Source organism: Zootoca vivipara, chromosome 12 (assembly GCF_963506605.1).
Source record: "Zootoca vivipara chromosome 12, rZooViv1.1, whole genome shotgun sequence".
Lineage (NCBI taxonomy): Eukaryota > Metazoa > Chordata > Lepidosauria > Squamata > Lacertidae > Zootoca > Zootoca vivipara.
In genome coordinates this window covers 30,483,092-30,509,774 of record NC_083287.1, presented here as the reverse complement: position 1 = coordinate 30,509,774, position 26,683 = coordinate 30,483,092, and the positions used below count along the sequence as shown (strand labels likewise).

Here is a 26,683-nt window from a genome sequence, read left to right as displayed (position 1 = left end):
AGCTGAGTCACGAGGAAATGAAGCCCTCGGGGATTAAAGGGTACTGTATTTATTCCACCCCAGAAGCTGACAGTTATCCATCCCCGGAAAACGGCCCTGAAGAGAGAAAGCAACTGCCGGCGCCGGCGCTGCTCCTCCTCCCTCAGCTCTGTCACCAGGTGGGCGGGAAGCAAGGCCGGCCAGGCGCCGCCCCATCGCAGGGCCGCGGGCCGGGCTGGTTGGCTCCGTCCTCGGGCCTCAGGAGGCAGCTGGCTGCGGGGCGGGCCGGCCTAGGCCCTCCTCCTCCTCCTCCCTCAGGTCGGGCGGCCCGAGGGTAGCAGGATGGGCGTCGAGTAGGCGCCGGCCTGCTCAGAGGAGCCCTCGCGCGATGGCCGTGACAGGGCCTCGCTCCCGAGCGCCGCTTCCGCCTGGAAGCCTCTCGTGGCTCCGGGGCGCCTAAGAGGAGGACGACGAGGAGGAGGAGGCGCCTTCTTCCACCGTCCCGCGCCGCTCACCTCGGATGTCCTGACTGAGGCCCGGGGCAAGGTGAGGGGAGCGTGGCCAAGGGGAAGAGGGGGATGTGGGCTCGCCCCGGAGGAGGCGGGGAGAGCGGCGTGGCGAACACCCAAGTCGGGGTCACAAGTGTCGTGTGGAAACCATGTCGCGGGTGGGAGATAACGGCCTGGTTCGACGGCGACGAAGCCTCCCAAGGAGCCTTTAGGGAGAGGTGTCAACTCGCCTTTTAGCCGGGGCCACAGGTTTTTTGGGTTAGGGGGGGGGAGACCTCAGGTTTGTATTGATTTTTACTGTTTATTGGTGGGAGGCCCCCTTAGCTGCGCCCATGGGCAGAAGCTCAGAGTCCCCACTAAGCGAAAATCGGCTCCCCCCCCCAACGCAGCTGGGCTCGCTTACTACATCTGATAGTAGCGATCGATCCACACCGTCGCCATTGGAGGAGAGCGGGGCCGGGGCGGCTTTTCTGGGTTGCATCCGCGGGCTCCCAGCTCCGTACAGTACTTGGAAGCGGAGGAGTGCATATAAGTGCTGGGAGGGAGCGATATAAATAATTTTATTTCATGGAATTTATATACACACCGCTTGATTGGGGTTTAAACAAAACAAAACAACTTCCAAGCGACCTGTGGAAAAAATAAAGCAATTTAAAAATTAGGAGAATTGGTAACCATAGCTTAAAACCTTCAAAAACAGTGGGAAGCCACAGATAAAACACACATGGACTTTCTGAATTTCCGGGTAAGCCTGTCTAAACAAACATGTTTTTAGAAGGCGCCGAAAGGAGGACGGCAAAGGCGCCTGCCTGGTTATCATCACTAGGCAGGGAGTTCCAAAGTGTAGGTGCTGCTGCCCTAGGCCTAAAACATGCGAGTCCTTACAAGTGCGGAGCAGGGATCATGTGGCACCTGCAACAGTGCCAGTTCCGCAGATCAAAGCAGTTCAGTGGGCATCTATGGGGGTAAGGCGATCTTATAGGTTAACTACGGTACCTCTATACCAGCCTACTGCTTGAGCTTGCTGGAAGGACTGAAAGCTGAGTATTTCACAAGAGGAAGTGGGGAGGCAGCTTGGCAGGGTTGTAAAGGCCAGCTCACCAGTGACAGGCACGGGCCTTGATAACACTAGATAACACTAGGAAACAGGCTGTCAGAAACGGGAAGTTTCTTAAGTCTGCTGTGTTGAGATGCTGTCCCGAGGGAGTCATTTTGTGAACATTTAAAAAGGCAAATCTGTCATGAGCTGCAACATGGGAGCAAATCCCATTTAAAGCAGCGGACATGGTACTTCCGCTTGCAAAGGATAGATCTGTTTGGCTGCAGTCTGAGGTACGTTTACCTGAGAGTAAGCCCCATTGGATGCAGGGAGACTTAATTTCGCTTAAACATGCATTGGATTCTCTCATTAGATGGTTTCATGCCTCTCTGCTGCTGTTGGTGCATAAGCCTGAAAGACAAAAAAGGGATGGGTTTTTTTAAAACCACCTGTGGTCCTACAGGAAGGTGGTTTTAAAATGTAATGTTTAAACTTTCCTGTAGTATTTTTGTATCACGTCACCTATGAAATGTATTCTTTTCTATAGCAGTTCTAGTCCTCCAGCACCCATCTTTTTCTTGTGGAGTTTAAAATATTAGGGAATGCTTTTTTTCATATGTTAACCACTTTTCCCAGTATGGGAATATGTGGGAAGGAGGGAGCCTTGTAACTTGCACCAACTCTGAGAAAACGTGTTCCAGTTCTTTGCTGTTGCTGCTCCCAGGATAGGAGTGGGATCAAAAGGGTATAAACACTGGTGTATATAAAAAAGAAAGAAAAGTGACATAGTATTGGTGAAACTGACAAAACCACCTTCCTTTGTCAAGTTTCACTGCAGAACTGGAAAGGTGTATGTAAAGGAAATTACATGGTGGCAGGCTAGGAGATTAAGGTTAGGCTGAAAGGTAATGAGTGACTGACCCAGTGAGCTTCATGACTTGAGTGGAGATTTAAACCCTGGTCTCCTAGATCCAACACTCTAACCACTACACCATACTGGTGCTCACACTATTCTCCCAGCATGTACACTTTGAATTTGTGCTGTTAGAAGATGAAACACTTCAGAATCCAAGAAATCTGAAGACTGACCAGTAATATTGGTCAACAACTTACACTGAAAAAAATATTTTTCAGTGTAAGTTGTTGACCAATATTACTTGTCAGTCTTCAGATTTCTTGGATGCCTTTTGTTACACTGCCCCAATTTTAAATTAAGTTCACAAATGGAAATTTTTAAACATGAAATTATGGATGTGGCCATTGTTGCTTATTACTTTATTCTTATACTTTCTTATGAAATGGCCAAGTTTTATATTTTACTATGTTTAGAAAAACAAAATATTTTTATACTAGTTCAAAACACAGTAAATAATTAAGTATGAGGCATCTTCAAAATGAGGTATAATCACAAACTAATTGCATGGAAAGAAAAAGTATGTTCATATGGTCAGTGTTTTTCTGCATTTTTATCTATGTTCTCAAGCATAACATAATTAGTGTTCTTTCTCTCCCACAGCAGAAATCTCTTCAGGAAATGGCATCTCCTAAATCCTTAATGCATTTTTTGACCTTTACATTTGGATCAGCAATTGGATTTTTCTTATGTTACTTGCTATTTAGTCTAGTGTTGGAAGAACAAGTTAAAGTTGAGCCTCATCTCGTTTACAACAACCCTCATGTCCATCATTCAGATGGTGATGATGAAAGCCATCAGCTGAAAGGACAAATGAATTTCAATGCAGATGCTGGTCAACATAAAGGTATATTTATGCAGCTGCACAGAGCATTACAGTTCAGTTTTCTTTACAATATATAACCTTGTACTTCCCTTGAAAATGGATTGTACACATATCCCATGTTATAAGTATTCAAAATAAATAATTCATGTATCTTTCTAGGATACAGGCTTAAGTTTTTTCCTAAATTGTTTTGTAACATTAAAATGTTCTGAGTCCGCAATTAAATGCCAAGAGCAACCAAATGCCTTAAGAAGCCAGCAGCTCATTATCACATCTACTTTGAAGTGAGTTACATTGCATTAAATGTGGCTTATTCTCATGGAAGTGCATATATGATTGTGTTTAAGTTTGTAAAGCTGAAAACTTGTTGCTGGTGGCTCTGCCCCCCCCTAAAAAAAACCCCCATAGTGCTGATATCTAGGAATCTGATAATTTCTCCATCTTCCCAACTGTCACTCAGATATTGATATTGTAAAAGCACCTGAGAAATTGAAATACTTTTCTTATCCTGTTTAAAGGGGATGGAGAATATCTTAACATAATTTAGCATTTAAAAGAAAGTGGATGTCATGATAAACTTTAACTGAGGTGATGTTCATTTACAGTGTAGACAAGGATAGTTCAAAGCTTTCAGCATACTTTTACAAATATTTATTCTGTTAGCCTTGCTCAGTATCGCCCCTCCCGCAACATTCCAAGTTTGTAGAATCTTGCACCTTTAAGAGTGCTGGAGCAGCTGTCCCATTATTGTGGCTGCCAGAGCTAATGGCAAAACCGTGTATTCTTTAGAAGTATACACCTTTCTGATGTGCCAACTTAGGTATTGTATCTGTCAATTAGGTCAACATACTTTGTTTTTTGAGGGCGTAGCTCTAAAAAGTGGCATGTAAGTACTTGGAAGTGCATAAATAAATATGTGGTGTTCTACTTGTGTGAAAATTCTAACATACTAATGGTATTTTCCAATTTTGCTTCCTCACAGATGAAAATAAAAATATTGCTGAAGAACTGTACCAGAAAGTAAGAATACTTTGTTGGGTGATGACTGGACCTCAAAATCTGGAAACGAAAGCCAAACATGTCAAAGCTACTTGGGCCCAGCATTGCAACAGAGTGCTATTTATGAGCTCTGAGGAAAACAAAGACTTCCCAACCGTGGGATTAAAAACCAAAGAAGGCAGGGATCAGTTGTATTGGAAAACCATCAAAGCTTTCCAGTATGTACACGATCACCATCTTGATGAAGCGGACTGGTTCATGAAGGCAGATGATGACACGTATGTTGCACTGGACAACTTGAGGTGGCTTCTTTCAAAACACAGTCCTGAAAAACCAATTTATTTTGGAAGGAAGTTTAAGCCTTTTGTGAAACAGGGCTACATGAGCGGAGGTGCAGGTTATGTGCTCAGCAAAGAAGCTCTGAAGAGATTTGTGGATGCTTTTAAGACCAACAAATGTACTCATAGCTCTTCCATTGAAGACTTGGCATTAGGCAAATGCATGGAAGGTATTAATGTAGAAGCTGGAGATTCCAGGGATACAACTGGCAAAGAAACTTTCCATCCATTTGTGCCAGAGCACCACTTAATTAAGGGATACCTACCCAAAACCTTTTGGTACTGGAATTATAACTACTACCCTCCCGTAGAGGTAAGATTTTTGCAGTGATTGGAGCTATTATGATATCTCTTCACAGTCTAAATAGGCCACTAGAAAATACCTTTTAACTTTCTCCATATATAGCTGCCATATACTGTCACTTGTTTGCCCATCCAATTGAGAATTGTATTCTGATTTATTGATTTCCAAATTCTTACATCTGCTAATAGCTCTTTAAACACACACACACACACACACACACACACACACACACACACACACACACATGTATCTGAGCCTTTCTATATTGAATTTCTTTTTTCTAACACTTAAGCTTTATGGGTATCTTGCCAAATAAAATTGGGCAGGTGGGGAGAAGAAAGCATTTTTCTTATGTCCCCAAAGTGATTCTGCTATAGTTTGGTACTCTTATGACCAACTCTGAAACAGTGAATTTCAAAAAAATGCTTTTACGCAGCAAAAAACACACACCCTGAGCAGATTGTTAAGTGACAAACCATAGTTCATATTTACACTTAAAATATATTTAAAACATTTATTTCTTTATCTTGCCTGTTCATCATGCTTTTTCTCTTTCATGGCAGGGTCCTGGCTGCTGCTCTGACCTGGCAGTTTCTTTTCATTATGTTGATGCCACCACTATGTATCAGCTGGAATATTTGTTTTATCATCTCCGTCCTTATGGGTACCAGTTCAGATACAATCCTGATGCTCCTAAGGATCAAGGAAAACAAAATTTAAGTGATGCAGCAAAGGGTGATATAAAAGCCAAAGCTGAAATGGAAAAGCCTTTGAAATCCTCTAAATAAAATGTTTGGTACTGCACTGAAGGCGCCTTATGGAATGCTGAACTATCACATTTAGCTTACAGTAGAGCTAGATGGATTTCTTAAATAATTATAAGTGTTCCTTCATGTGGCTGCAGCCAGCAGATTCTTTTCTAATCATGCTGGTAGCAAGGTCGTTTCACATGCCATGAGGACTGCAAGGTCAAGTCTATAAAGCTTTGTAGTGAGGAATGAAATGTCTTTAATCTTGATTTAGTAATGTATGCACACAAATCTTATATTGAAAGAAATATCTGTTTTTCACACTGACACACAATATGCAGTATTTTAGTCGTTTTTATCATGAAACAATGCTTTGTGTCAATTCTTGGACACCTTCAATTAATTACATTAGATACTGTTGCATTCTTTGCTAAAGGATTCAAATGTGGAGTATTTAAACAGAAGCTTATCCTGACAAACTTAGCTGTCAAGAAATAAGCCTCCTGCTTAGATGCCAAAGTTTAACATTTAGATCTAATTTTTGAAATGTTGGATTTTAGTTTCATACATTGGAAGGAAGTCAGAGTGTTTGGGATGTGGCAGAAGGTTAGGTAGAAACTTGAATGAGAATCTTGAGTTCTGTAGTATTATAATGGGCACAGTTTCACTAGATAAATTTAAAGCATATCTAAATATGTTTATCGTGCTTCATCCAGAAAGTTGATTACTATAGGAACTACTATGATAGTACTATAGGAAGCAGCAAGCTGTGCATAGCTCCATTCTGGTTTAATGCTATTGATTCCTTTTCTTTCTTTCTTTTTTAGAATTCTTTGTTTATAGAGCTGGACTTGCAACATAATGTGATATTATGTTGCCTGTCTAGAATGTTAAGTGTTAGTTTCCATTTAGGGTTAGATGGCTGTTATTGTTCAGTTCAACTTTAATAGTATATTCCTGTTTCTTGTGTTACATCCTTTTGGTTAGTCTAAAACATGATTTCCTCTGTGTGTTTCAGATGGTTGTGCTATTGTGTTAGACTCTTTTAAAACATAGATCTTTATCCACACATGAAGGAGCTGTGTACTTTGTGCTAAACTTAACAGTAGTGCAGTTTTCCTGTAGCCATCATGCTCTCACACTCTAGATATTGTGTACTGAAACATCCTGGTTTCCCCCCTCCCCAACTTCAAATTTAGACTTTTCTCACTCTATAGTCCTGCAAAAGTGATCTACCAAGGCTTGTTTTATGTTTGCCTTAAATTCATCATATTGATGATAACAGTGAGATTTTGTACTTGATGGTGTTTGCTGGTTATAAATCATCACCAAGTTTCCTGAACTCATTACTATGTGCTTTTTAATTGAAATGGGGCACTGGAGAATTACCACTGTCTTATAAGATTGTTTACTTCGAGGTTTCCGTATGCAGAACCCCTCTGCCCCTCTCCATTGTTTAGGCATGGGATAATAGTATTGTTCTGTTGCCACTGTTGCTCTTAATGAATGCTCCGTACAATCTTAACGTTTCTTCTTAACCTAAGGAGGGTTTACCTCACATGAAAATAACAGAGTAGATTTTTTAAATTTATGCTATAGAGCTGTCTGGAGAAGTTTTGAAAACTGGAATTTCCAGAATGTTGCAGATCTTGGCTTTTAGACGTGCTGCTTCTCTGTTACATCCATCACGAGGGGAAAGTGCAAAAAATAATAGGCATGCCAAATTCTCAGAGCATCTCTGGTGGCAGATGCATTGCTGAGACAAATGTTAAACTATTGCTCAGTAGTAGAATAAATTTTTGCTTATGTGATATATAACATCGTTTTAGTCTCCAGCTTGTTTATACCCGTCTCTTTTTCTCATTTCGACTTTAGTGGCATTCATCTGTCTGCCCTGTGTCACATGGCAATCTACCTCAAAGTATTTTCCAAGCACCTGGTATAAATTGCCACTGCTTTAGTGAAGTGTGTGGCCAATCTTCGGATGGGGAAGTGAACTATTCTAAGTCATTTTGCATTTAAACACCAGAATGTTAATTATTAGACCTTTTCTATTCATGAGTTTAGGTACCGTAGTTGAATGGCTATCAGTTTGGCAGCAAAAGGGTACTGATTTCTGCATACTTGAGGGACTCTCTAGGTATACAGAAGCTAAAATAAAAAATAAAAATTACTCTCCTCAAGGTGCATGGAATATTGATGTCAGTTGAGTGAACCAGATAAAGCAAACCAGATATGGGGGTGGGAATAGAAGGAATTGACCTTCTCGGGCCCCTGACAGCTTACAGGAAGTATGATGGTATATATTGCATTGGATTAAAAAACCTCTTCTCTGCATGTTTTAGAAATAAAGGAAAATATATATGTACATGCATTCTGGTTTGGAACCTGAGCCTTCTAGCATATAGGAACATAGAAAACACAGAAATCAGCCTTAGAGCCAGACTGCTTGTCCATCTAGCCCTTTATTGTCTCCTCGAACCAGCAGAAACTCCAGGATCTCAGGCAGAGGTCTTTACCATCACTTTCCACCTGATTCTTTTAAGCAGCCAAAGGCCTTGGAGGAGAGGACTTTCCCCTTGCTTTCCCCTTTGAGATAGAAGGCTCCTGTTCTGGGCTGGTTGGAGCCCTGAACAGGAGCAGTTATTTTTCGTGTGCTGGGAAACACAACAGCATTTCCTTGCAGGTGGCACTTGTATGCTTAATATATTTTTTTCATCTGGGGTGAGCTTGACAATTATTTGTATTGACATGGCAGCTCCTGCATTCCAAGGAGACAATATGCTGGCTCTTGGGAATTCAATAGATCAGTAACTCAGCTGGTCCATTGAGTCCAGACTTCCCTAATTTGTTGCCACAACTTACTGAGTTATTGTGAATGCTTAGTTGTGTATATTGTTTAAATACACATGGGATGAGACTTTTAAATCCTAGAATACACCCAAACTAAAACACCTTAATTTTAAAATATTGAAACTTTTTTGTTTATAGAAATAACACCAGAACAAATAGTCAATTCATGAAGAATATCAATATTTTTACTACTCAAACCTGGCATTTCGCTTTCCCCTTGTTTACTTCTATCTGAACTCTTTTATCAATGCCTCCATTCTCTATCTTCTCTTTCCCTCCCCCATACACTCTTTCAGTGCTTCTAACTCTCCCCTCAACTTGTCATTTTCAAAATCTGTCAGTTGGAATCCACCCAAATGTCCCGTCACATGCCCTTGCTGTTAATCATTCTCCCTCTTCTGTTACAGCCCCCTTCCCAACAATTGTCTGAATTTGATGTTCCATGACAACAGAAAAGAATATAAATCATGGTTTAAATAGTACTACTGAATTTCACAGGTCTGTATTCCATTTGCAGAGCTCATTTGTAACACCCCTTTCCTGGATCAAATTGAAACTTCAGAGTTAATAGAGCCAATATGTACAATGCCCACTGAACTGTCACAGGTGTCATGTTGATAGTTCCTTTTAAGGAATCTGATTTGAAGAACCACAACTGGTAATTCAGAGTCTCAGCCTCCTTCAGTTTATCTGTTTCTTCAGAAACAAGAATGAGGCCCACATTTAATCTAGGCATACATTTCTAAGAAGGATGTTTCTTGTAGAGTCATAGAATAATTATTCAAAGTTCCAGCAAGGTTAGCAGTTCCTTGCCCTCCTGCAGTGACAAATGCATATTCACCTGTATCCCCAAGTTTAATATATGAATACAATGGTCCGTTTGCATCCACAGTCAGTTGAATTTATTTTCTGATCCCTGCATCTTGGCAGGTTCTAGACATTAAAGCAAGATAGAGTTCTTGTTCCCAACTTACCAAGGTTTCACATTTCTTTTTCCTTTTGGTTGAGGTGAAGTCACCAAAGTTTTATGTTGTATTCACAGATGTTTCTCCAGGGCTTAAGCCCGTCTGTTATGTTAGATTTAGAGTATTCAGTAGCCTTTTTCTGATTCCCAACAGCCAAGTCACTTTTCTACAGACTCAAATCCAAATCATAGTTCTCTCAAGTGAAGTGTGTTGGACAGTCATTTGTATTGGCATGATGACTCATGATGTTGTAAGGGCCCCCATACAATTTCTGCAAACGCTTGCAGAAATGAATATGCACCTACTGCCTCAACAGAAGCAATCTTAATATGGTCTGCTACAGAATCACACCTTAAGTTTTACTTCCTCCCTATGTCTAGTCTTGCTGCTAACTCAGCAGTGGTGGAAAGGGTATTCCATACTACATTAGCACAAGCTTCAGCAAATTCAGGGTACTTTATTTCACTATTCCTTGGCAGGTGAATTCTCGCTTGGAACCCTCTCAAGATGGACTTCTGCAACTGTTCATGCTCTTTTGGTTCCAAATCACCAGTACTGCAAGCCACTTGCCCTGGTATACCATAAGGAGCGTGAACAGAGTGCAGGTCTCAACCGAACTCTTCTGCCTCCTACTTACAACTTGTACCCAGGCCACTTAACACCATGAGTTGGCTCTTGGAGAGTGCTGTCTCTAAGCTGAAATGCTGTGGCTCCTGAACCCTCTTTGTCACGGCTACCTGGGTGGTTCTGTGTATGCACTCCACAATCTCACATTTTCCACAATCTCACATTCTCTGACTTCTCTTGTAATAATCTTCAATTCATTCTTCTTTCTACGTCCCTGAGCTTCAATCCATGTTTCCTCTGGGCCTTTTTCTCCCTCTACTCCAATTCTTGGCTCTCTGTTTCATTTCCAGACAGGACACCTCAAGCTCAGGCGCCATTTTTAAAACCTCTATGGAATCAGGATTCATCCCTGCATCTTTGTTACCTCCATTGGAATTTGGTGCTTTCTTATAAGGCATTATCTAGCCTCTACTACCTCTCCAGACCAAAATAACACTTGACTGCATTGCTCTGGGTCTTCTCTTAAAGTTCTGAGTCACCAAAATTCTGGGGTATTCAGGACTTCACCAGTTTTATCCCATGATTTCCAAATTCCATGAATTTGGATGCTACCACTTTGCTGCCAAGTTGGGACATCTTGGGGTCCTATAGAAGGCACCTGGGCATCATTAGGCTTGTTTTGTCAGCTGGTTCACTCAGTCTAGACTTTCCTTTTTCTCAGAACAACCTGCTACCTGCATGGATCAGCCAAAGATGTGGGATGACACTTTGATCCTAGAATCATCAAAGCCAGAACACTTAGATGAATTTAAGAACATTGGCTGTATTTATAGAAAATAGTACTGGAACATATGTCAAATGATAAAGAAGAACAAATTGTTTTACTATACTAACCTGGCATACCTGACCTCTCTTTACAGCTGTCATAACTCATTTACCCATGCCTTTATTCTCTCTCCCTTCAACTGTTCTTGCTCTGATTCCAGTTTTTCATCACACACCCTTGCTGTCCATCATTATTCTACTGACTTTTCTGTTCCACAGTGGATCTTCAGGATCTTAGGCAGTTTCACATTGTTTGCTGAAGCACAGCAGCAGAAGTCCTTGGTAGGGGGAGTGGGGGTCTTCCTCATCCCTTTCCTTTCCCCCACAACATCCAAAAATCACTACAAGGCTCCTGCTTCATGATGTTTAGAGGTCCCAACAGGAATGGCCCTTTTGGGGGGCCTGGGGATGCACCACAGCATTTTACTGCAGGTCCCCCTTGTACATCTAAAGTTATTTCAGTTGGGGTCTGTCCATCATTTGTAATGGCACAGCAACATAGGGAGCAATCTTTGCTTTTTACATTAGTGCTTGTTTTATTTGCTGATTTTTAAAGTAAAGGCTTGGATCGATTTCCACCAGTTATCTCCACATGTTACATAACACATCATTCTAGAACAGGCACCCCCAAACATCGGCCCTCCAGATGTTTTGGACTACAATTCCCATCATCCCTGACCACTGGTCCTGTTAGCTAGGGATCATGGGAGTTGTAGGCCAAAACATCTGGAGGGCCACAGTTTGGGGATGCCTGTTCTAGATTCCCCCCCCCCAAAAAAAAACCTCAGGAACAGCAGCTGTAGCTAGAAGTCTGAGTGTGCACTGTTATTTAGTCTGAGCGAGCCACCGTTATTTAGTACTGGGAGTGCAATGGCTACCACTGAGCCAGCTAAACATTTATTTGCTTTTTGACCAGGAGTGCCTTTAGCAGGAGAAGGCACAGGTTACCTTCTGGGAAGCAGCTTATTACATTGGGGTTCAAATTTTCTTCCACCTTTTCCTTTGAACTATTTTTTCTCTCTATGTTGTATGTTCAGTGTAGAGAAGCGGAATAGCACCCAGCTGCCATATTCTGAAGGTTGACTCCTCCTCGTTCATCGCATCCCTGATCTTGGTTCTAAAAGGTGGAAACCGTAGTATATTAAATGTCTAGTATTCTTAATTACAAAAGCATGTTTGCATCTAAAGGCACAAGAGATCCCTTTAGGTATTGGTGTACACTCTTGTGGATTGGCATAAAATAATGGCTAGCTGAGTTGGCCACGTCCACATCATAGACTTAAGGCATGGCTTCTTCCAAAGAACTGTGGTGACTGTATTTTGTTACAGGTGCTGGGAATTGTAGCTAAGGGGCAAACAACAGATCTCAGGATTCTTTGGGGGAAGCCGTAACTATTAAAGTGCTACAAATGTAGTTCCAGCGTATAGTGTGGATATGAACATTGCTGAACTGAACTTCAGTTTTGATCCGCATTGCTTTTGTATTCTTTTGTGTTATACAAAATGTGCTTGTCTTGTTCAGCTTGTGAAAAAACATTTTGCAAATTGTTGCCTAATGAGATTATTTTAATCACTTTTCGTTAAATTCACTTAACCGTTTTTAAAGCATATTTTAAAGGAGTATTCAAATTACTTTGTCAGAGTGATGAGATTGCTTCTGTACATATTACAATTCTAACTGCTTTGTGTTTCCATTTAACTATAATAACAAAGGTTAGGATTGTGAGACTTCTATCTGTGGAGAAAGTATAAGCTGGTCCCATCCTTGATCTCGATGTATATTGTAAAATGATACCATACTCGGATTGTAAAACTTTTTTGTGTGTGTTTCGTGTATTAACAATGTATATTGTGTACAACAAACTGTACAAATCTTACTAGAAACACATCTGAAAAGATAAACTTAACTGCTGAGCAGTGTATTGAGTTTTTAAGTGACAGGCTAAGGGTTTTTTCACAGCAAATGGTGACTGACTGGTTTGTTCATGTGATAAATATAAATCACCGTTTTTAAATATCATCTTTGAAGTGCCTTTCTCCATTTTTTAGCAATTAATTTAAATGAAGTGCACAAATAAAAATAACTTATGTCAATTAAAAAAGAACTTCCTTGTGGCTTTCAGTGGTATATGTTGTGAATTCCATTATAGTGTTCTGAGCAATGGATCAAGAGATACAAAGTGTTTGAGTTGTATCTGAGTTTTAATTAAGTAGACACCTATTTAAATTGACCCATACGAGTCATGAGTGTAACTAATACTAGTTAAAATCCCTTTATACGGATGGATACTGTGTTTATGATGCTTCTTCCTGGAAAGATGGATCATATAAAGAGAACCAAAGAGCTGCCAGATCTTTGGCTCATCTAGCTCAACTTTATTCTGATGCAGCAGCTGACATGTTTACTTTAATATTGTCATCTGATATATTTATTTTAAACTCTCTTTAACATTGTATTTTAAAATTGCTGTAGCCCACCCTGGATGTTGTGGTGAAGGGTGGATAAGAAATTGAACTAAGCTTTATAACGTCCCACTTATTTCTACCTCAAATCAAGAGAGCCCCCTTATCCTGTGTTTTTAGCCACTTTCTTCAATGGAGTTTCAGAACAATCTGTGTGCCAATAGGTTAATGCTGTGCCTGAATTAAAGTTTACTTACATTGTAGTGCTGTAGATTTATTACTTTTTAAAATTTAAACTAGAAATCACCAGAAAGAGCCTGACTCAGTGTCAGAGTGAACTAATAAAACCATGGCCAAGATTCAGGTGGGGGTGTGGTAGCTATTTTATTTATTCACTGGAAGGCCTCTATGTGATGATACCTGATGGCTCTGCTGTTTATGAAGGGCAAGGGCAAAACCTAATTGCAGTATGATAAAGAAAACAAGGCAAAACCTTGTGTGCTGAATGATGATAATTAAGCACATTCATGACATTTGCCAGTTACACCCGGCTTAGGCTTATGTAAAGAATTAGTATAAATAGGAGGCACTGCAAAGGACAGGCATGTACATTAATTCTAATCCACTAAAGTGGTCCATGAGCAAGCTTCTACTGTGGGGGTGGAAATGGCTAACCTCTGGTTCTCTAACCTTCGGCCCTCCAGATGTTTTGGACTACAATTCCCATCTTCCCCGACCACTGGTCCTGTTAGCTAGGGATCATGGGAGTTGTAGGCCAAAACATCTGGAGGGCTGCAGTTTGGGGATGCCTGGACTACAGTGTCTCCTCATCCTGGACTACAGGTCAGCACTGTAGCTCAGTAACTAGCTAGAGGACCCCAAGTTAACTACCACTGCTGTGTATCAAACCACTTTCTGAATGAGGAACCATAACATAAATGAAACATGCTGCGGACATCCCTAAAGGAGGTGATTGAATGATCCATGGTTTAGTGTTCAATATGTAGACAATTACACAAATGCATAACTGCAGCATTTCCACGTAAGGAGAGCGGACACACACACCCTCTTGTTCATATAATCAGTTTAATCATTACACATCAATTTTAGCTTGTACAGTACTTTTGCGTAGTGGCAAGGTCCAAAAAATACACTTATGTACATCTTTCAGTGCTTTTTCTCTGTTAAAATTCCCCTATAAATTGATTCTACTCTTTACTGCACTCATTTGTACAAGAGCCCTGAGAAATAAAAATGTGTGGATCGAGCTTTAACAAAAAATCCCAAAATTAGCAACCCTGATCTGGCCATAAGCCATTTTTGTTACTCATCTGAGCTTAACTGGAGTAACTTGGTGGCTCTTGTTGTGATGAGGATACATATGGAGCGCCACCGGTTCTGTGTGTCGAGCTGCCCACCACTACAACGGGATCTTGGCTACTGTAGACATATAAAGGGAAACAAAGCAAATGCCCTGTCTTTTGATGATCCTTGGCTGCTAAATGTAGGCGTTCCCATTCAAAGGCACTTTTTCCACTTGTTGATTTACCAGTTTCAGGTATCCTCCATTGTTCTGCTCTTCATTTCCAAATAACAAAAGGTCATGCTCTACTAAAGCTAAACATTAAAATCCTTGTTATCTTTCTTGTTAAAAGTTCCTGAAACGCTGCCATGGGCAGTACTAGAGCTAAAACACAAACACAGAAGTATTAAGATGCTTTTTGGCAAGTGAAGCTATCAATTACGAAGATAATATGTTCTATAAAATCCGTTGAATGCATTGTAAAAAGCAGCAGGCGTGGTACAAAACTAGTTAACACAGCATTTGGAACACTCTAGTATTCTTATACAAACTCCAGGAATATTTCACTTTGTTTTCTTCTCAAAGCTCAAGTTCGCTCTGTAAAAGAACACAAAAACAACATTCATACCTGAAATACGTCAACAGAACCTTTCCACTTCTGTAATAAGAGTATTCTGCTCTTAACTAGTTCAGCTCTAAATATTAACTCCTTCCTGCTCCAACTTCCAACGAGCAGCCTTAAAGTTTTTAAAGAAAAGGCAGGCAATAGATATTTATAAATAATTGCAAAGTCACAGAAGAGTCAGCATGATCTCTTGTGCATATAAGATTCGCATCTGACTGTTACAAGGAAAACACTCTTCAGCAGAGGTCTTGCTATTAACATGACGTACCCGCTCAGTCCCGAACGCAGGTTTCCCGGCAATCCTGTTCCGTCTCAAACCTATTTAGGTTACCGTTGCAGCCTCCATACCAAAAGCGAGCACAAGAATTTACATCCTTGGCATAATACCACATCATTGTATAGTCTCGGCAGTCTCCGGTTTTCATTGGTTCAAAACACCTGTCATCTGGAAACAAAATGGGTTGGGTTTTGCTTGTGTGTTTTTTTTCATCTACTGAAACCTCAAATTCTACAGAAACATAAAATCTTGGGCCTTGTCTTCCCCTGCTATGGTGCTGTGAATAGGTGCACCTGAGGTATTTGGTAATGGGAGGGTGTATGTGTAGACAACAGCCACTCCCCTCTTTTCTACAACCAAGGCAAACCTAGCTTACTCCTGTGTTTGCCGGTTCTGCTAGTTTTGCTACAGAGCTGGGTTGTACACAGCACTAACTCTGGTTTGTGGGTGTGGCTCTCTATTGTCCTTCTTCCCCAACCCTAGAAGAAGTAATGTTGTAGTACCATAGTTTTCTTTTTACGTTCTGTGTGGAAGCCCTTCAAGTTTGTCCACGTTCCATTCAAATACAGAGGTTTATTTCATTCTATTATTACCACTCTTGCACACAAATAACTTGGGACGTCAATGGCATTTACTCCCAGGCTGGGATTGGACATACAAAACTCTCTGTCTACCCTGTTTATCCGAAAATAAGACGTAGCCAAAAAATAAGCCGTAGCAGGATTTTTAAGCATTCAAGGAATATAAGCCATACCCCGAAAAGACATAGTGATAGGTGCAGCAGCAATGCCAGCCATGGCAGGGGGGGGGGGAAGGAAAAAAATAAGACATCCCCTGAAAATAAGCCATAGTGTTGTTTTTTTAGGAAAAATAAATATAAGACGGTGTCTTATTTTCAGAGAAACACAGTAGTTAATGTGCCCCTCTTGTGGCTGCTATGTCCACAAACACACTGATGACATGCTAAAGACTGTAACCTGTGCTTTATTCTGTCTTTGCCTGCTTCAGGCAATGAAGTGATCTATGAAAAGAGGAATAAAATCTTTCCCCTTAACTGGTGACTTTGTTCTGTTGCCATGTGATATCCTTTAATTTCGCTGCCTCTAACTTCAACTTTGTGGGGAGGTGGCCTATACAGTCATACCTTGGAAGTCGAATGGAATCCGTTCCGGAAGTCTGTTCGACTTCCAAAACATTCAGAAACCAAAGCGCGGCTTTTGATTGGCTGCAGGAAGCTCCTGCAGCCAATCGGAAGCCCCATCGGCCGTTCGGGTTCCAAAAATAGTTCGCAAGCCGCAACACTCACTTCCGGGTTTATGGCGTTCAGGAGCCAAAACGTCTGAGAACTAAGCTGTTTGAAAACCAAGGTACGACTGTATAAGCAAACTCAAGACTCATAAAGGCCCATAAAGTCTGTACATAACTCAGTTGGTAGACCATGAGACTCTTACTCTCAGGCCTGTGGGTTCAAGCCCTACGGTATATTGGGTGAAAGATTCCTGCATTGCAGGGGGTTGTACTAGATCAGGCATCCCCAAACTGCAGCCCTCCAGATGTTTTGGCCTACAACTCCCATGATCCCTAGCTAAGAGGACCAGTGGTCAGGTATGATGGGAATTGTAGTCCAAAACATCTGGAGGGCCGAAGTTTGGCTATGTCTGTACTAGATGCTGCTCATAGTACCTTCCAACTACTATGATTCCATCCCTTAACCCTTCCATTAGAAGAATCCCTTCACACCTTTTGTATGAGGCTGCAGAACAGCTGACAGAGGTTGCACATCTCTAGTTACATTAGATACACGAGTTATATCTGGCTTGGGAGTTCTGAATTCGAAAAACTCTTGTGCCTCATGAACAGAAGGGGCGGCTGGTCGCCTGTGACTATCAGGAAGTTGCTTAGGAGGAGCTGTAGTAACATAGCGGTCCCATTCAGAATGTGACACGCCTTTCTCACTAGGAACCCCTGGCGATAGCTATAGAAAAGGAAATAAAGAATTAAATGTCAGTGGCAAATAGGAATAGGGGGGGAATTCTATTCAGTTCACATCTCAAATCTGTCAAACTCACACTTTCTGAAACAATATGAAAGTTTAAAACACAGCCATCATTCATCTGTTTTTTCAGTGCAGTTCTCCAACCAACCAAAGTTTATGAAAATGAATGTGTATGGCAAAAATGAATGTATTAATGAAAATAACACATAAAGATGCATTGTATTAATGTGTAAAAATTGTATGCAAAAATGTGTTTGTTAGGGAAAATTTGCTCTTGAATGCTGAAGAATTTTCAGGAGGATTTTTTAAATACAAACTCCTGCAGAAATTTGGCGAACTGAATATATGATTGGAAAAATGACAAAACTTTCCAGCCTTCATGGTAAAACTAGGTGAACTTAAATACCAAGGCCAAGAATTGAAACCTGGGGGACTCCTACATGCAAAAATAAATAAATAAAAAACATGCTTTGCCACTCAGCTATAGCCCTTCCTATATACAGTAAGCACAAGTCTTTAGGAATACTTACAAAATCAGTAACATCCGGCTCATGTGTCTCAACTAAAGAAAACTGACCAGTATGCTTCGTTCTTGTCTCAAGCCCTGGAGAAAGGACTGAGCTGAGCACTTTGGTGATGTAGGGACTGAAATCATTCTCACAAATTTGTTTGAAGATCTTATTCTCGAGAGCTGAAAGGGTTTGAAAAGGTCAATGCTGTTAGATGGAAATACCCATACACCAGGAATGAGACCAAGCTGATCAGGGCAGTCTCGAGCAGGTCGGGCGCCCTGGCGCTGAGGCGCAGAGATCGCTCTGGTGCCTCCGCCCTCGCAGTGCGCAGCATGGCTTCCACGCGGCTTCGCCGCACAGTGTCCCGCGCTACCAGGACTCTACCTACAGCCAGCCCTGAAGCTGATGGTGAAAGGCCCATTTGTTTTAACCAGGGGCCCTCCAGAGGTTGTTGGACTCCCAGCAGCCCCATCTGGCATGGCCAGTGGTCAGGGATCATGTGAATTATATGAATGAATCTATTATTTCGGTCATAGACCAGTTCCAGCTCACATACAAAATCAGGGAAGTTATGAAACACAATAGGGATACATTTAAATTGGCAGTTCGGTATAACAGGGACAGTACAGATATAACGGCAGTTAAAATATATAAATTAGATCTCACTAAAATATAACCTGAAGTTGTCATTTAAAACTTACGGGGAACCAGACAGAGGGCCTTCTCGGTAGTGGCACCCAGGCCCGGTGCGTCCATTTAGGCGGACTAGGCCATTGCCTAGGGTACGGAAATGGAGGGGGCGCTGCCGAGCCTGCCCCACAAAAGCCCCGCCGCGCCACCGCCGCCCTCCCAAGGCGCGTGCTCGCGCTCCTCCCGCCTATGGAGGGGACGCCGAGATCTCCTCAGCGGCGGCGGTAGTGGCGGCAAGCGCCCGCAGCCGGAGCCTTCAGCTATGGGCGCTGCCGCCGTCGCCCACTCGCTCGCTCGCCGAGGAGCCCCCAGCGTCCCCTCCACAGGCGGGAGGAGCGCGAGCCAAAAGGAGTGCTCAGCGCCCTCCCTCCCACGGAGGGGATGCTGTGAGCTCCCCAGTGGCTGCAGTGAGCAAGCGGTGGCAGCACCCGCAGCTGAAGCCTTCAGCTATGGGCGCCACTGCTGCCGCCGCTGCTTGGTCGCTGCAGCCGCCGCCGCTGAGGAGCTCAAAGCATCCCCTCCACAGGCGGGAGGGCGCCGAGCTCACCTCTTGGCCTGCGCTCCTCCTGCCCATGTAGGGGACGCAGGGGCATCAGCGGTGTGCGTGCGTGCGTCATGATGCATGCGCGCCTGGGGGGCGGGGCGCCAGAAGGTGTTTTGCTTAGGGCGCAAAAAGCCCTAGCACCGCGCCTGGTGGCACCCGCCCTGTGGAACGCCCTCCCAGCAGATGTCAAGGCAATAAGCAACTATGTTACTTTTAGAAGACAACTGAAGGCAGCCCTGTTTAGGGAAGTTTTTAATCTTTCATGCTGTACTGTTTTTAATATTCGGTTGGAAGCTGCCCAGAGTGGCTGGGGAAACCCAGTCAGATGGGCGGGGTATAAATAATAAATTATTATTATTATTATTATTATTATTATTATTATTATTATTATTCATGATGATATGACAGCTTGTTCCCTAAGTTTTATGGCAATCACATAGAATTTGGCCCATGGGAATTGTAGTCCCAACACCATCTTGGAGGGCCACAGGTTCCTCACCCCTGCTTTAAATTGAAGTCCACTCCACTGTATGATGTGTACGTGTTGTGGGAGGGTTAAGATTGTTTATTTTTTTAAGCAAAGAGAGTGAAGGTTATGGTTATTAAACTGTCTTGTGGGAAGGACTGCAGGAGTAAGGAGGAGCCTCCCCCCCGGGAGAAGACCACCTCCAGGTGGACTCTTCACCTCCATCCCTCCTGGGCCATTCTACTACCATCCTTTGGGAAGACTACTGAGGACATTCTCCATGTCGACATTGTTCATCGTTGGGTTCTTTCTACAGTGGAACCTTGCTTCTCAAATGGCTTAGTTGACAAACAAATCGGCTTCCGAAAGCCAAAAACCCAGAAGTAAGTGTTCTGGTTTCCGAACGTTTTTTGGAAGGCGAACTTCCAACATGGCTTCTGCTTGGTTTTCGAATGGTTCCGGGAGTCGAACGGACTCCCAGAACAGATTATTAAGTTCGACAACCAAGGTTCCACTGTAATGTGATTTAATGCTACCTGTGAGCCACCTTGGAAGGAAGAGCACCCTAGCAGGCAGGATAAGAATCTAAGCTTTATAAAGTTAAGCAACATCAGGAAGCGATATCAGGGGGAAATGCTTCCATAGCTATATAGGTATACACTAAAAAAAAAAAGGCATTGGTGCTCTTCCTTATTATACTTTATCATCATGCAAAAGCTCCCGCTGCTATCTATATCAGGCATCCCCAAACTTCGGCCCTCCAGATGTTTTGAACTACAATTCCTATCTTCCCGCACCACTGGTCCTGTTAGCTAGGGATCATGGGAGTTGTAGGCCAAAACATCTGGAGGGCCGCAGTTTGGGGATGCCTGATCTATAGCAACTAAAATTTATAATACCAATATGCATTACTAATATTCCAGCAAATAACATTCCAGAGAGGTTGCTCCCTCTTACCTTGCAGGGTCATGAAATCATCTATCTGGTAGACGTGCTCTGGGTCCGGGTCAGAAGCGATGAGGTCCAGATCTTTCCGGAAATTTTCAAAATTGGGATCGCTCTTCTGAACCACCCCAATGACAAAGATTTCAATGTTCAGAGCATGGGCGTTCTTCACAACAACCTCCAGCGAATTCTGATCTCGGCGATCTGCTTGCCCATCCGTTATCACAATAGCCACCTTCCTCACCCCTGGCCGGGCGGCCTGGAACACATCAATGGCGTTGCTGAGAGCTGTGGCGGTGAATGTGCCTTCCCCCAGGTACTGCATGGCATCGACGGCACTTTTCAAGCTGTCCTTGTTGGGGAACTGCTGCAAAGTGGACACCAGCTCGACTTTGTGGCTGAAGTTGATGATGCCGACCCGAGCCGTAGCTTGGTTGACGGTGACGGCGTCAATCACCGTTTTCACAAACCGTTTGATCCGGTCAAAGTTCTCGGGCCCGACGCTTTCCGAACTGTCAATCACAAACACGAGCTCCAGAGGGTTTTCTTTGCACTTAACACCGCAGCCTGTTAGAAAGGGGATGAGATGGGGTTAGAATTAAGTCAGCTATCTGATATGTAGATTTTAAATAATTCCCCAAGAGTTGCAGACTGGGGTCCAAAAAATAAATAAATGCTCTGATGTGCACACAAGGTGCTTCCTCTGTCTGTGTGCATGAGAAAGGCTTCCCTACATTCCCTTCTAACAGCAACTTCAGATACATCTTGGAATAAGTGTGTGCATCCTGTTGAAAATTAGGAAAACATCTCACTTTCAGGCCAAGGGAGTCAGCATTTGTCCACAGACAGCTTTTTGGATCATGTGGCCAGCTTGACTCAACCGCTTCTGGCACAACGGGATACCGTGACGGAAACCAGAGCGCACGGAAATGCCGTTTACCTTCCCGCCGCAGTGGTACCTATTTATCTACTTGCACTGCCGTGCTTTCGAACTGCTAGGTTGGCAGGAGCTGGGGCAGAGCAACGGGAGCTCACTCCGTCGTGGCGATTCGAACCGCTGACTTTCTGATCGAGATAGTAACCCTGGCCTGTTTTAGGAAGGCGTCTCCACTGACCATGCTAGCAAAAACGAACCTTATCCGTGCCACTTTTCTCCGATGTAAGATCTGGAGACCTGCTATCTAAAATAGACATGCTTGCTCCCTTAACACATGTGTCACATATTATGGGAAAGGGCCCAGTTGGACCCCCAGCATCGCCAGGTAGGGCTAGGAGAGACTCCTTGCCTGAAATCCTGGAGAGCCACTGCCAGTCAGTGCAGATAGTACTGAGCTAGATGGAGCAGTGGTCTTCCTCTGTATAAGGCTGCTTCATTGGTTCTATCACACTTCTCATGGTGGGGAGAACCACCCAGAGCACCACAAGTCCCATAAAGCAGGGGTGGCCAACTTCCAAGAGACTGTGATCTACTCACAGAGTTAAAAACTGGCAGTGATCTACCCCCTTTTGGGGGGTTCAGGTCAAAGTTGTTGAGGTGTTTTCAGGCTGGAAATCCCTGTTTTTTTGGGTTCACATAAAAGTTGTTGAGCTTCTTTAGGAAGGAGGAAAGCGACATTGAGCTTTTTTTTAGGAAGGAAAGCCCTGGTTTTGGTGGTTCAGGTCATTTTAGGGGTACAGGACAAAGGTGTTGAGTTTTTTTAAGGGGAGACAAAGTTTTTTAGCTTCTTGGGGGGGGGGGAGCCACTGATCTACCGGTGATCTATCACAGACGTCCAGTGATCTACTGGTAGATCATGATCTACCTGTTGGACATGCCTGCCATAAAGCCATTCTAATTTCTGTCTCTCTTACCCAATAAATTCTAAAAGCTCCTAGATCTCTGTCCCAGTTTATTAGCAATAATGCTTTCTGAAAGGCAACAACATCGGTTGCATAGCAAATGTCCCACTGCAGAGTGTACATAAAACACATTAACATAAAAGGCCCGTTTACACACATTATATAAGTAATAATAATATGCTGGATCCAAAATGCCCTTCTGCATACAGGAAGAACTTCCTGCTCATGCACTAGAATATTGTGTCAAAATAGCGGAACTGTTTAAATGATGTTGTTCTGCTTGTTGTTCAAGGTATGAGAATTCTGCTTGCAGGTATGAGAATTGCTCTAGAATTTGCCTATTACAGCCTAGTTCTCGAACGTTTTGGCTCCCGAATGATCGAAACCCGGAAGTGACTGTTCCGGTTTTCGAACGTTCTTTTGGAAGCCGAACGTCCAACGGGGCTTCCGCGACTTCCAATTGCCTGCAGGATCTTCTTGCAGCCAATCAGAAGCCACACTTTGGTTTTCGAACGCTTTGGAAGTTGAATGGATTGCTGGAACAGATTCCATTCAACTTCCAACATGCGACTGTATAACACTGCAGAGACATAGACCAGTACTTGCAAAACAGCACGCAGCTATTTTCCTTTCACTCATGGTTCTTTAGACCCCACCCAATAAATGTACACACTTCCAAGGTCAATTCTGAATTCTTTCAGAGAAAGCAACTAATATGATTAAATGGTTTCATTCCTTCAGGTAGATCTTACCACATATCTCCATTATGAGTTTGATTACGTCTTCTTTCTGAAAGAGAGGAGCCAGTTCAGTTGTGATTTAAGATTTGGAAATCAGTTATGCATCATTGCCTAATTGTCCCCCCCCCCTCTTTTTCCAATGGAAAATTGAATGCTTGCTTTGCATAGTGTTTTTAAACACTAAAACATATTATTGTTACAGTGATATTCAGATGGTTCTCTGAACATGTCTAAAAGGGGGGAAAGAATCATGTCTACTTGCATGGGAGTGGAAATTGCCAAAATTCACTCAATTATCTCATCTCCAGAATGGAAATTAGTGCAGCAAATGCAATCCGTGTTTTCTGCTGTTTTCACAACAGTCCGCAAACAATATTTAATTGAGAATGTGTATCATCTATAGAACAAAAAACACCTTGGTGCCTATCACCAATTGAAGCTTCGTTACTCAAACCGCTTGGTAAAAAGGGAAAGTGGCCTACATATAGAGATTTATTGAGAGATCAAGAAGGAAAATGGAAATTAAAAGAGTATGACAAAATTAGAGAACATTTTCAGAGTTGGTTACATTATAGACAATTAAATGAGCTGTATAAGGAGGATAATAAAAAAAGGTTTTAGCTATACAATCTCTAGATTCCAAAAGGAGGTTATAGAAGAAGACGTGAAGCTATTGAATATAGCACTCTGCTAGAATGGGAAACGAAAGATGAGGAAGTCAAATCAGTCATGATCAAATGGGTGCAAGATATAGGATATAACATACAATTCGAGGACTGGGAAAAATTGTAGAGGGTAGATTTGAAATTCACAGATTGTTCTCTATTGAAGGAAAATTATCTGAAAATGATGTATAGATGGTATATTACACCAGTGAAAATGGCAAAGATGTACAAAACTGGGTCAAATACATGTTGGAAATGTAAAGAAAAAGAAGGTACTTTATATCATATGTGGTGGGAATGTAGAGAAGTCAAAAAGTTTTGGGAGATGATATATAATGAATTGGGGGGGGGGGGGAAATGTTCAAAATTACATTCGTAAAAAAACCAGAAGCATTTTTGTTAGGGATCTTAGGACAAGACCTGCCAAGGAAAACAAAGAACTTATTCATGTATGCTACAACAGCGGCAAGAGTCTTGTTAGCACAAAGATGAATGAGGAAGAATGAGGAAATACCAAGGAAAAGAACAATGGCAAGAAAGACTGGTGAACTATGTGGAGCTGGCAAAGTTAACATACAAATTGCGGGAGAAGGACAATCGTGATTTCAAGGAAGAATGGGAACTTTTTACAAATTATTTAAAAAGGCAACAAAAGGATTTGGACTCCTTGGCAGGTTTTGAGTAAACATCCACAAATTTATTAGTAGAACAGATGATAGATAAGGTATGGACAATTTTACAACACCCTGAGAACAATATGTATAAACAAACCAGAGAGGGGAGCTGAGGGAAGTCCTTGGAGGGTGGGAGAGGGAGGGATGGGAGGGAATAAAGGGGGGGATGTAATTGGGTATATTGATTGATAAATTGTTTTGTTAAATTTGTTTCAATAAAAATACTTTTTTTTAAAAAGAGAGAATGTGTATCATCTGTGTATCGTCCACCTCCTCCCCCTGCCATTTGTATTTTGTGTTCTTTGCATTGAAATTAATGGTATGGAATAATCCAACAGTACGTAATTGGTTGCATAAAATTCTGTCTACCACGGCAAGACAAACAACATGGTTTCCCTCAAAAGCTGAAATGTAGCAGATTAGAAACAGCGCTGCGTACATGGCTCAGAACAGGTTGGAACACATTTTCCAACAAAATACGTAGTTAAATGATACTTAATCTGTGACAGAAATGTCATTTTTATTTGACGCAACACAAAATATAGAAAAAGCCCTGCTGGATCTGGCCAGTGGCCCATCTGGTCCAGCATATTGTCCTCACATCGGCCAACTAGAAGCTTATAGTAAGTCCACAAGCAGGACCTGGAAAAGACTGATTCATTCCTAGCTGTAATCCAACAACATCTGGTGAGCCACTAATTCCCCATCTCAGATCATGAAGAGTGCCAAGTTGCGGCTTTTACCAACCGTCACATTTTTATGATAAAACACCACATCAGGATATACTTACAGTAAGACCAGGTTCGCCTTTGACTCCTGAAAATCCCTGAAAGGTTGTATAATGATATAAATTATTAAGTGCCCTATCTTCTGTCGTGAAAGAATAAATAAAGTAGTTGTGGTTGTTGTTTTTAAAGTCTTACCCTTGGTCCTGCAGGTCCAGGTTCTCCAATCTCTCCTTTGTTACCTCTCTTTCCCTGGTCTCCTTTCTCTCCAGAATCCCCCTAATAATAAGATACAACATGGCTACTGCTTTGCATAGGTAAATAACCGGGGGGGAAATCTTAGAATCATAGAATCATAGAGTTGGAAGAGACCACAAGGGCCATCCAGTCCAACCCCCTGCCAAGCAGGAAACACCATCAAAGCATTCTTGACATATGCCTGTCAAGCCTCTGCTTAAAGACCTCCAAAGAAGGAGACTCCACCACACTCCTTGGTAGCAAATTCCACTGCCGAACAGCTCTTACTGTCAGGAAGTTCTTCCTAATGTTTAGGAGTTAGGTGGAATCTTCTTTCTTGAAGTTTGAATCCATTGCTCCGTTTCCGCTTCTCTGGAGCAGCAGAAAACAATCTTTCTCCCTCCTCCATATGACAGCCTTTCATATATTTGAACATGGCTATCATATCACCCCTTAACCTTCTCTTCTCCAGGCTAAACATACCCAGCTCCCTAAGCCGTTCCTCATAAGGAATCGTTTCCAGGCCTTTGACCATTTTGGTTGCCCTCTTCTGGACACGTTCCAGCTTGTCAGTATCCTTCTTGAACTGTGGTGCCCAGAACTGGACACAGTACTCCAGGTGAGGTCTGACCAGAGCAGAATACAGTGGTACTATTACTTCCCTAGATCTAGATGCTATACTCCTATTGATGCAGCCCAGAACTGCATTGGCTTTTTTAGCTGCTGCATCACACTGCTGACTCATGTCAAGTTTGTGGTCTACCAGGACTCCTAGATCCTTTTCACATGTACTGCTCTCAAGCCAGGTGTCACCCATCCTGTATTTGTGCCTTTCATTTCTTTTGCCCAAGTGTAGTACCTTACATTTCTCCTTGTTAAAATACATCTTGTTTGCTTTGGCCCAGTTGTCTAATCTGTTAAGGTCATTTTGAAGTGTGATCCTGTCCTCTGGGGTATTAGCCACCGCTCCCAATTTGGTGTCGTCTGCAAACTTGCTCAGGATGCCCTCAGTCTTCATATTGTTTGTTTGTTTCCTTCTTTATTAAGTTTCTACCTTCCTCCCAAAGGAGCCCAAATTGTTTCTGAAATGTAGGTGGGTTCCCATGAGGCAAGGCACAGTGATAGCAGCAAGAACCTTTGTTGAACTACATAACTGGGAAACAGGGGCAAAGCAAC

At 42.4% G+C, this 26,683-nt stretch overlaps 2 protein-coding genes across 4 annotated transcripts in view; one reads left to right on the top strand and one right to left on the bottom strand.

Annotated features, from left to right (window-relative positions):
• Positions 1 to 200: 200 nt before the first annotated feature.
• Positions 201 to 17,449, top strand: C1GALT1 (core 1 synthase, glycoprotein-N-acetylgalactosamine 3-beta-galactosyltransferase 1). 2 transcript variants are annotated; one of them, XM_035129685.2, is made up of 4 exons: positions 201 to 525; positions 3,047 to 3,287; positions 4,249 to 4,916; positions 5,471 to 17,449. In XM_035129685.2, the coding sequence occupies exons 2-4, from the start codon at positions 3,062 to 3,064 to the stop codon at positions 5,693 to 5,695; spliced, it is 1,119 nt and encodes a 372-aa protein (XP_034985576.1). In that variant the 5' UTR covers positions 201 to 525; positions 3,047 to 3,061; the 3' UTR covers positions 5,696 to 17,449. The 2 variants fall into 2 exon arrangements, with proteins under 2 accessions (XP_034985576.1, XP_034985575.1); XM_035129684.2 differs by having other exon boundaries at positions 3,044 to 3,287.
• COL28A1 (collagen type XXVIII alpha 1 chain) overlaps positions 14,339 to 26,683 on the bottom strand; it is an 81,172-nt gene continuing 68,827 nt past the window's right edge. For both annotated transcript variants that reach the window (XM_060280753.1, XM_060280754.1), the window contains exons 29-36: positions 25,469 to 25,549; positions 25,336 to 25,371; positions 23,219 to 23,255; positions 20,640 to 21,194; positions 18,001 to 18,161; positions 17,215 to 17,449; positions 15,466 to 15,642; positions 14,339 to 15,169 (exon numbers count right to left, since the gene is read on the bottom strand). In XM_060280753.1, coding sequence (XP_060136736.1) covers positions 15,470 to 15,642; positions 17,215 to 17,449; positions 18,001 to 18,161; positions 20,640 to 21,194; positions 23,219 to 23,255; positions 25,336 to 25,371; positions 25,469 to 25,549 — 1,278 coding nt within the window. In that variant the 3' untranslated portion in view covers positions 14,339 to 15,169; positions 15,466 to 15,469. The remainder of the gene's footprint in view (positions 15,170 to 15,465; positions 15,643 to 17,214; positions 17,450 to 18,000; positions 18,162 to 20,639; positions 21,195 to 23,218; positions 23,256 to 25,335; positions 25,372 to 25,468; positions 25,550 to 26,683) is intronic.